Source organism: Mycetomoellerius zeteki, unplaced genomic scaffold (genome assembly GCF_001594055.1).
Source record: "Mycetomoellerius zeteki isolate Tzet28-1 unplaced genomic scaffold, Tzet1.0 scaffold206, whole genome shotgun sequence".
Classification (NCBI taxonomy): Eukaryota; Metazoa; Arthropoda; class Insecta; order Hymenoptera; family Formicidae; genus Mycetomoellerius; species Mycetomoellerius zeteki.
Window position 1 is genome coordinate 502,693 of NW_017257021.1, and position 11,834 is coordinate 514,526.

Sequence of the window (11,834 nt, forward strand, 5' to 3'; positions counted from 1 at the left end):
AGACAAGGGTAATTAATCTAAGCTCATCGGGCGAATGGCTACCGGTATCACTACCGTCGCGTCGCCACGGGGATAGCAGCAGCGGCGACGGCAATGGCGATGGCAATAGCGATGGCGACGGTGGTGGTGGTGGTGACAAATTACCTGGACGCGCGTGGCACCCCGCGTTTGAATCGCGGATACAGTTGATACGGACTGCTCGGCACGCTTGGCAGATACAGTTAGCGTACCATTGCGATGTGTACTATCCGTATCCTCTACGGCCCAACGACGAACTCGCGAACGGAACTTCCGTCCGCTCTCGTATCACGTGTGAATAAAACGAATCGTACGGATGTTCGTTTCTACAAACGTGATTTTGGCGACTCTGCCGATGGTCAAGCGATTCGAATACCGCGAATAGATTTGGTAAACGACTGGCTTATTTTTATTCATACATGAGCTCTTTCAAATCCAAATCTTTACTTATATGAAGAATAATTCTAATTTTTAAATACAAATTTAAAAGCAAGATAAAGTATCAGAGGAAAGTCGCCGATATAGGTTTTTTAAAGAGATACTCACTTACTTCTTGCAAACTGAATATTTAATTAACATTGTTAAACTTTATTAAATGTCAATAATATAATGATATTGTATATTATATTATTGTTTTTTAATTTCGAGAGCCCGATTAGTATTTAATTTTGATTTTATTAAATGTATTCAATATGGCATAAATGCTATTTTTTCTTAAAATCTCATTGCATCCATGTAAATATTTGAAAATGAGTGAATGTCTTATATTGTCTTTTAATGTTTACAAATGTGTCCTCTTTTGAATCTAACCATTAGTTTTCAATTTTCGATTTAGCAAAAAATTAAAAAAAATTACAAAGCTTGCATAGCCTATAGAGGTCGGTTACCTTATATTTGTAGTTGTTTCTTAAAATTATATTTATATTTTTCTGTTTAATTTCTTTATAAAATTTTACTTAAAAATAAAAGTGCTTCTGAATTTACGGGAAAAACCTCCAAAAAAACTGTCGCGTTACATGTTTGCATCTTGTAAAACAGTATAAAGCGAGGCATAAAATATGCATATAAATGTTTTCATCAAAAAATGTTTTACGTCAAAGTGAAAGAATTTTAGAAATTTTTATAAACATTAAGTTGTAGAAATAAAATAGTATGATAATATTAGCAACCTTTCTGTATAGTTTCGCACAATAATGGACGAAGAACTCTAGTTGTTTTTAACAAATTACATTTTCTTAAGCAAGATTTGCACAAAAAAATAATAAATAATTGTCGATTTGTCTGTTTGTCATAATAATTGTAGATAATCATAGAATTAATAAAAGTTACAAAATTATAAAATCTAGAAGAAATAAGGGTTATCTTTAAATTTTTATTCAATCGAACGAGCCATTTTTCATCCATTTAGAAGTTATCGGATTCATTGGATGAATATCGAATTTTTCTTGCATTCGTATCCTACATAAAGAGCAAATAAGAGAATTGTTCCCATAAACTTCTATTTACAATAGAGTGCACCGCTGTAGCCACCTTAAGCATTTCTATAACTTTAAAAAAAATTTTTTTTAATGATATGTAAAAAGGAATTAGTATTTACTTAAATACATTGTTTAATGTCTTAGTTTTTAATATTTAAAGAAATTTTAGGGAAAAAAGCGAATGTATAATAAAAAAATTAAATAGTTGCAAAAATTCCATTTTACACTATTTTTGGCCACCTATGTACCGGTGGAAAAGGGGCGTGCGACTCTCACCGTCGACTCTCACTCCCCTTCCCCCTGTAAAGGGGCGCACGACTCTCACCCCCGACTCTCATCCCCCCTCTCCCCCTGCAAAGAGGCGCACGACTCTCACCCCCGACTCTCATCTCCCCTCCTCCCCTGCAAAGGGGCGCGCGATTCTCACCTTCGACTTACCCCCTCCCCTCCTAAAATATAATATTTTTAAAGTGAAATATAGGCAAAATGTTATTTGTGTGTCGAATAAATATTATGTAAAACGAGAATGATATCATATGTATTTTGTGTTCCAAAATTCTGTGTATACAAATTGTTTCGTTGATAACTTTTTAACGAATAGCGAGCGACGGAAAAGGTCCCTTCTTGAGGGTCAAGGTCAAGGTCTCTCGGAAATCATTTGGGGCTGACCGTGTAAAGGTGAACATTTATCATTAAATGAGCCGAATATCAAAATGATGATATCTTTGTATGTGATAACAGATCAATTTATTATTTTAAAGTAATATAAGTAAACAAAATTGCACCTACGTAGTCTTTTTTAATCCAGAACAGTCATAAAATAAAATTTTATCGAGCTTGAGATAAACGTCAGAGATCAAGACCGAGACGAGATTGGAGGTCGCCAAGAAGTATCTTCGATCCGATTGAATTCTTAGGAGAATAGGATCGGAAAGTGGAAGACTCGCGCTTCGTATGAAAAGACGAGGATGATACTTGTAACGCCTTTTATACGTCCTCGATACAGCCAAAAGTTTCTATGGCTGTGCAAAAAGCATACAGCTTGAAACGATTTAAGAGACGACTAACGCCCAAGACCAGCACACTCTGCAACAAAAAAGAATAGCTAGCAGAGAGAATCGCTTCGAACTTCAAGCTTTAACTCGAAGCGATTAACTTACAAAATCAATTGAAAAAAAATTACATCGTGCAGAAAACTGCCCAGTATATCTTCACGTATGTTACGGTCACATAGGATACAGTCACATATTGGTGGTGACCAGTCACAGCGTGTCGTCGATATCTTTTAACGATGCACTAAAAGCTCTAACAGATCGTTACAACAACGATATCGAGCGCAGCACGTTCGTGGCTGGGGTTAAACTCTACCGATCGTTGCGTCGGCATTTCGTCGCGTTAAATGCGCCAGTCAGCTCCCGCGACTAACGATAACCTTTCGACGATGACTATGTTCTGGTCGAACGCTTCCGGTCCGTATAAATGTGTCATACGTCTACGCAACACACACGCTCGCAGCTAGCAAACGCTCCAGTGCGCAACGTATGATACCGCTCTCTCCGTCAAGCTCGATTTATCACTCACTCATACCACTCTCGAGTCCTACTGTTGCTACGACCAGACTGGTTATTCGTAATTACTCGCGTGATGGGAAAGCTCGTTTCTCAAAGCGGATGGATAGACTCTAACGGAGAAGTTATATCGTTGTTGGGATCTATCTTTCCCATGGGACGATGCTACATGCTGACATTACGAATTCTTCATAGATAAATAGCATTTTGATTCGTACGAAAAGCAAAGGATTACATTGTAAAAGTTTTGCGAACTAATTTTCTCGAAAATTTGTGTGGCGAGAATTAAAATATTTAAAAATTTATTAATATTGATGATAACAAAGATGTAAGATATGATAATGATATCATTTATTGAAAACAAAACGTATCGTAAAATTAGAGAGAATGAAACAAAAGACGGTCAAAAGTACTAAAAAATAGTGAAATAAAAAAATAGTCAAATAACGATTTTTATATAAGATAAACAAAAATAATTAACTTACAAAAAATACTTAAAATTCTAAAATCCAATAATAATGAAATACATTTAAAATCAAACTAAGGCATTAAATCTTAAATTGAATAGCTTTTTAACAGATAAATTCTTTTTAGTTATATTCTCCTTAAGCCATTCGTATGTCAAAATTAAAAATTATGATATTTTGAATAAATGATCTTTGTCATGTACATGTTTGAAAAATATTGAGTTATGAATTAAATTATAGACAGTTTTGAAATTTTCCGTAAAATTCTGTGAGGTACGCTGTAACGGTTAAATGAGAGATCACAGTAATTGGAATTAGGAGAAATATAATCGGACTTGAGCTCATGATGGGATTCATCAAGAGCCTTGCAAATGTGTATCGCAATGACGAAGCTGTAGGTAATCGTCCGTTAAATGATCGCGCTCGCCATGCATGAAAGGGTTGCAAGCACGTGTAATATAATTTGCTCGGATTTGCTCGGAAATACAGTCTCATCGATCTTTTTCTTGTATTATTTTTTTATATTTATTCCGCTATCGTCATTCTTGAATGTACAACATAATTTGTCGATCAATACTCTGACAAACGAGAAACATGCTCGAGTCATGCCGAGCTGAGGCATCGGGCTACCCCTTCTGATAATAACTAAAACTTTCCTGTCAGCTATGTATACGCCATGCGACACTACGAGGCGCACGTTATTAGTGTCGTGCACAATATGCGCACAGAGAACAGACATCCCTCTTTGCCCCTTTCTCATCCAATTCCGGTCAGTCGCTCCGCGCTACACGCAGCATCGCGCTATGGACCTCTCTCCGGTTCTCTATCGGCGCTACAATATGTGCGGCGCATTGTAATCTATGAGCCAGCTAGCGCGGAGCGCCTAGGTCGCCGCCGACAATGATGATATCAAACGCAGTGATTGACGCTCCATGCCCACGATCTCGTTTCTCGTAGCAAACCGTACCAAACCGGTCGGCGCAACCATCGCCATCGTCATCGGGCCACCATGATCGTATGCTTGCAGTCGCAACGTATACGTAACTATGTGGAGAGGTTGAATTATCCGGCGTATGTTTGTGCGATTAAGTTCGAACGACCTTCCGGTTCCTCATTCGCACGCAAGCGTGAAATGAATCCAAAACAAGAATTTGGCGCTGATCCGATGGTATGAGTGCATTAAGTGAAATATCGATTGTACTGTCCGATAGCTAGTCAAAAACTGATCGCGGTCGTTCGTTCAAATATTCGTGTTATTTTCCAACACTCATGATGCTGGGTCAACCACAATAGATTGCGAGGGCTGTACGTTACTGCCGTTAAAAGGCAAGGTAATTCAACATCTTAATGAGCAACGTATATCTCAAATATGTCCGAAGATAAGACACACATGAATGATTTTCTTTAAATAAATGCACAAAAAATGCATGTGTGTGTGTGTGTGTGTGTGTGTGTGTGTTTACAATATTATTTATTTTTAAAAATATATACAATTCCTCTCGATTCGGTTAAAAAAATATCTTCTAGAATATATATGTATGCATGTAAAAATCAGAATATGATGACAAATTTTTGTGCAATCTCTTTCACGGTAGTCAAGATTAAATAAAAATCGATGAGGCACACAAAAGCCAACGAGACTGCGCCGCTTTCGACATCCCGCGAATTTATATCGCTAGCGCGAAAATTTACAGGCACACGACTATTCCAGCAAGCTGCATATTTTTTCACCCAATCTGGCCATTGTCCGCGCGTGATAACACCAAGAACATATCGATGCATCGATCTTTCATTCATCCGTTTATTATGTGATAAAAGCATGAAATATACAATATGCATGAAGAAAAGTTCTTGGTCCCTATTTTTTATTTTGATATTTCTATTTTATGCTATTTTGTATTTAATAATATATTGATAGGTATGCTATTTTATATAGACATTTTAATTTTATCTAATAGTAATCGTTAATTATTATAGTATTTACTAATCACATGATCATCATTACTAACCACTGCATTCTAATACAATGTTATTTTCAACATTTCTGTCACTTTATCCTTTTTAGTCGGTTGGTAAGCGGACATACATAGAAGCATTTCATTCATAGGAGATCTTTAGAAAACTCGTTACTTTATGTCAGCTTATCCGATTTCTACGCTTAGGATCATAAAGGTTCTTAACGTTATGGGATCGTACTATTGTTGTCGTTCGCGTATGCCATTCGACGATGTAAGCCGCTGCTATGCCACGGGGTATTTTTCGTTAATGGCGTTAAAGGCTCACTTTATCATTCCCAACGTTTACCATTCTAATTCCAGAGCATACCAAGTCGTTATCAGACGGAAGAGATAAAGATAATTTGGCCAGTCACGTGGTTGCAGGAATGGACGAGTCCCGGCAAACAATAGCGTCTTTTATAATCCATTTACACGATCGGAATCTTCGTGTAGAATGCCTTGCACTTTCTAGCATTGTCCAGCTCTATACTTTCCCTTAATTTATGATTGTGTGTCGGGCGTTAAAATAATACAAATTTGATGGACTCATCCTGAATCATTTAAGTATTTAAATATACGAGAAATGTGCTACCGCAAAAAATTCAATTGTATCAATAATTGTCACGATATTTATTAATATCATGAATATCAATATAATGGAATAATAATACATAATAAATGATGCAATTTCTTAATACTTTGTATATTGTTAACTTAAAGATTTACGTAATAAGTTTAATAAATTGCATTTTTAATATCTATAATTACAAAATATGAAAAGTAATTGTAAAGCAACAATTTGTTTCATAAATTTAATATAATATAGTAGAATAACTAAATTGACAAAGATATTCTTGCTTTAAATCATCTATGCTTTATAGCACTTACTAAAAAAGACTTTCTAACATTCTAAAGTTCTAAATTGCTCCGTTTATATAAGCCCATACTGCGTAATTACATGGATATCAAAGTGCTGCTGAAAGTACTAATAACTACCTACAGTCAAACAAGACTAATTGACTTTGTGGGAGTTTATTCTCGTCAAAGAGTTCGACGAATTCGTTAAATTAATGTAAAAAATCACGAAAAACATATAGACAGTATAAAGTACAAGTATAAAGGGAATGAAGAGAGTACATTCCTAATTAGCGATATATATTGGCAAAATTTTGAAAGCTACAACCTTCATTAATATTTTATTCAATTTTTGCGACTCTCGCATTTCTTTTTCATCTTTCTCATATGTTATTAGATGTGTATGTCTTTTTTAGTTGTAAATACGTAAAATTCAGATATTTACCAAACTGAAAATATTTAATATTAGCGATGTTTACTATCAAGATGTAACACTTTACCAGAAGTTTAAAAAAGAATTAATATTTCATCTGAGAAGGCGAAACTAATCGTTCAAACATCATTACAATTACAAAACTTGAGTATATATATTTTCTGCTTCTCTATCGTACGTGAATCTGATATCGAAGTAAGAAAGACATTTATATTCATGACCAAACAAGCGCTGGTACTCCTTTTCTGCCATCAGCAATATTTACCGCCAGTAAACATGACAGAAATCTTTCATTCAATTCCTTGCTTTACTCGACATGCGTTTCATTCTTCTTTTCATCCTTCTCGCCGTTCTTCTCTCGTTCCACTCTCCTCGGTCTTATTTTCATCTAACATCACGCAATCTCGTTCATGCCTATACTTGCAAGGATAAAAGAATCCCTCGCGACTGACGCGATTTTCGCGACATGAGACCGTAGTGCAACCGCGAGTGAAAAGCGCTTTGAACAGCGCACGATGAATCGTCGACGACGAAAATTCATTGCATGGGTCGCAAAAGAGAAAATTGCAATCACATGAGAATAAAGTGCTAGTGACTTGAAATGATCCAACAATGGCATATCCTATACAATTAGATTGAACGATTAATCGGGTGAGAGTAGAGTGAGATAATGTGTGTGTGTGCGTGCGTGCGTGCGTGCGTGCGTGCGTGCGTGCGTGCGTGCGTGCGTGTGTGCGTGTGCGTGTGACTACCACTGAATTTAATTGGCATGCACATTAATACAGGTACATTAACAGAGGCTGCGATTAATTACCCGTCCGTGACGCGCAACGCAGTCCAAAGTATTCCCTGTACGCTAATAAATTGAGTTCACACGCGGTAACACGAGGGACGCACAATTAAATAACGAGCAAAAATACAGCAGCATTACATTTTCAAACGTATCATGCGTAAACCGCACGTTTCTTTTTTTCCACTAAAAATTTTTCCGCACTACGTGATACGGCTCGGCTGCGTTAACTAAATTCGAAATTAGTTGCCAGTTTCGTATTAATCGTGGTGTGCCGCGTGCGCTCGCATGACCACTGACGTGCTTGCTCTTCCATCACGTCGAACATATCGCAATGGTGTATCACTGTGTCGCGGACGTAATCACAGTACGTGAAAATGTAAATCCAAAACGATTTGCTACATTAGTAGCAAGATGCGCACAGTGAAAGAATTTGCGCGCTACCATTTTTTTACGAATCTACTTTTTATAATACATCGCGCGATCTCTAAATTCCCCGAGATATCTATCGCCTTTAATGCTGTAATTGAATATCTCGGATGATTTCCGTCCAATGGAACTCACGAAATGTTCATAGCTTGTTTCAAAGAAATATGTCATGTCGAACTAGGATATGTTTAATGGTGCGATTAATATGTGCTTCACAATGAAGCGATGAATAATAATTTTTAACATATGAATAGAAATTAGAAGGCAGTCTTAATGTCTTAATTAATACTTCGATATAAGTAGTGCAATTTTATTTTTGTCATTTTTAGGAATCGTGATTAAATAATTGAAAATTGCTATTGTAGACCGTTACACATACCTTTTCGCTTTTGATTACAAACATTTTTACACAGAAAGGAACATAGCATATACGCTTTGAAAAGATTTTTATGATAAAATTTATGTGCTATTAAAGTTATATACATATATGATATTAACAACAGATATTTCGAATGAAAAATCAAACAATCAGAGAAAACAAAGTTAATAAAATTAACATTTGGTGAAACAAAACTAATCAACCTAATAAATAACATAGTATTACGTATAACCGGTGTAATATCCGAGGATTAATAGTATCTCACTGTATCTCATAATATTACTGTCCAAAGTGGACTTACATAATTACCATGCGAATTGTAACAATATATTGTACATATACACAAATTATTACTCATTTATTATCATCTCTATGAATATTTATTACGCCCACTATAACGTAATAGGTATATTAGATCCGACATGCAGAACGTTCGTTATTATAAGTGATATTATATATAGAAATGCAACAGAGATATTTAGTCTCTCTCTCTTCTTCAAAAACTTTATTCTTTCATAAAATACTCCAATTGTTCCATCAAATAAATAATCCATTTTTAAACGATAACGAACATTCAAATTTTGTTATATTAAAATTAATTAAAATATCAATTTGAAATTTGTTAATAAATTTGTAGATAAAAGAGGTAGCAATAATTCTAGAATACTATTATTGCATAATTATTATTATGACAATGAATTTTTAAACGTTTAACTTGCATATTTTAATAGAGGCATATTATAGTTATGCAAGCGCTTATTATGCATGATCAATCCTCGATCACGAGAAATGCCGCGTAAGCGACTAAAAAAAAGGAAAGTTTGCTAGGTTTAATTGTTAGAACTCCGTGGAGAGAGAACCACTGGATAAGGTAGACCACTTTGTAGCGCTGTTACTTTTAATTAGAGCAGCCAGCCGCTCTATTCGGAACGATTAGCAGAGCAGAGCCGGAGACTTAGCAGCAATTTTTACTCATTACGACTGCCAAAAAGATCCCCGAGATGATACAGCGTGAAAAGATGAAAATCTCTTTTATTGGGATTTTTTTAAACGTTGTCTGATATAGAAATAATTCCGCGTTACCGTCATTTAAATTGTTTCCTCTTAGAATAATAGTTATTATACAACCGATAAAATAATAAAGAAAAATATTTGGAAATAACACTCACCTTTCGGCTGTTCCCATCTTTAGGGTTCAGGTCCGAGGCTACTGTCCCAAAAATGGTTGGCTGAAAAAGGAATTCATAATGTTTGTTAGTCCTCTAATTTCGTAACAAGATATTTAAAGAAAAATATATGAATAGTACAGATGTTTATAATAACTAGAATATTCATGTGGTGTGGTTAGTAACAATATTTTAGAAAATTAAAAAAGAATTAATATCGGAAAAATAATAATTGCCATTCGGAAGTACAGCCAGTATCTAAAAAAATGTGTTCATGTTCAATTAATATACATTTATGCAAAATCAAATCAGATAGTCATAATTAAATTTTAACTGATAAAATAATTGTAACATAGTAACATAAATTAGTTAATAATAACAAATGCAATTACATGGTTAGCATTATAAATTATCAAAAATCATTGATCTAGATTAAATCGTGTTTTTATTTATAATACTTTTACTTTAAAAATTACAAAAAATATCTAAATATATATATATATATATAATTTCAGTTTTGTGCAAATCTTTATCTTATCGTAAGGAATATCGAAAAATTTTTTATTAACAAACTGTATTGGTAATAATTTAATTTGTTAAAAAATTTACTTAACGAAAATAACGCAATTTTAAATTTCAAGATTTTTAAGTATCCTTATTCATATTCTATGAAATATAGTTATAAATCAATGAAAATAGTTCTTTCTTTAAAGTGCTTTTTACGTCAAACAGAATTGGCATCACAATTTTCAATGCAATTTCTATAGTTGCCATAAAAATTGTTGAATAATTGATTAAACCATATATAAAAAATGCGTGATCCTTATTTTAGTTTAAACTACAAAATATTAAAAGTTCATCAAAATCAAAGGAGAATACTTCACTATGTTTCCTTTGTAAATGTAACTTGTAAGATACTAAAATTTAGATAGATTTTGTTGCCATCTGCCGATTTTGAAAAATACTGAGACTAATTAAAAAAATTTTAAACTTTTTTTTATTTCTCCGTTTAAGTAAAAAAACTTAACTTAAACTTAATTTCTTCTTCATTATTTTCCTATTCGCATTTTTATTATTTCTTGTAAATGAAGTAGAATAGTCATTTTCACACACTATGTAATTTTGCTAAATCAAATCTAAATTCAAATTTGAATCTAAATTAATTATTAATATTGTGAAAAAAATAGTCGGAATGATCAAAATTACAACTTTTGATCAGAATTAGATATTCTTTTTACAAATAAATGTTTAGTTTTTATTGGGGTATCTACTTATGAAAGATGAAAATAGTTTTACTATAAAAATAATAAATAAGAAAATACTTTTGTCTCTTCTTAAATACGATATTTCTATACTATAAAATTAATTAATTATTGTATTCCGTATAACAATATATCATTTGTCAATATCAGTATTTAATGATTTGTCATGAAAAAGCTTTTTACGTTTATATAGAGTTAAAACTGTCTTTGGGTCATTTTCCAAGGATCATACTAAAAAAGGAAGGAAATTTACGAGATGTATTATTAGAAAAATATTAGAAAAATATTTTGCAAATCTAAAATTAACATAACGTATTAATTCATTATTCTAAGATAATAACGGATTAAAGTTACATAATGTAGAGGAGAAGGTGGTATTATGGCACTCCAGTTACATTTTACACAATAACTTTGTTAATAATCAATATTTAAGTTTAAAATTTAACAATTACATTCATTAAAATGTTATTGAATCGATTCTGGACTCAAAGTTACGAAATATTTATTACTTAGGATACTATTAATAAAAATGTGGCGACATTGCGCAATGACTCTAAGAAAAAAATGGACGGTAATATGACCTTCCATAAAAATAGCCTTAAAATATTAGTTTTGTTTAAAAAACAGTATTTGGTTACAAAATTAACAAAAAAGAAATACATATATTTTAAAATATATGCAAATGAATGTATATACATTCACATAACTTCTGCATATAAGCTGTTCAGTACTAAAATCACGTCTGCCTAGCTGGCCCCCCCACCTAACCAAATCTTAATGAAAAAATTATGGAATAATGCGCTATTTATGCGCTATTCATATCCGCAAACAAAAATTTTTGCGCTCCTTCCGTTTAGCTAAAAAAAAAAATTTTTTGTGGGGGGGCTGAGTAGGCAGTCAGTCAGCCCCCCCACCCATTAAAAATAATTGATTTGAAAAATTAAATACACAGGATTTATGCGCTATTTATGCGCTACTATTTCCAAGCGTTT

At 33.5% G+C, this 11,834-nt stretch overlaps 1 protein-coding gene across 1 annotated transcript in view; it reads right to left on the reverse strand.

Moving 5' to 3' along the window:
• LOC108722522 (uncharacterized) overlaps positions 1-11,834 on the reverse strand; it is a 303,847-nt gene that overhangs the window by 178,275 nt on the left and 113,738 nt on the right. Inside the window, exon 3 of the mRNA XM_018447671.1 lies at positions 9,584-9,643. Coding sequence (XP_018303173.1) covers positions 9,584-9,643 — 60 coding nt within the window. The remainder of the gene's footprint in view (positions 1-9,583; positions 9,644-11,834) is intronic.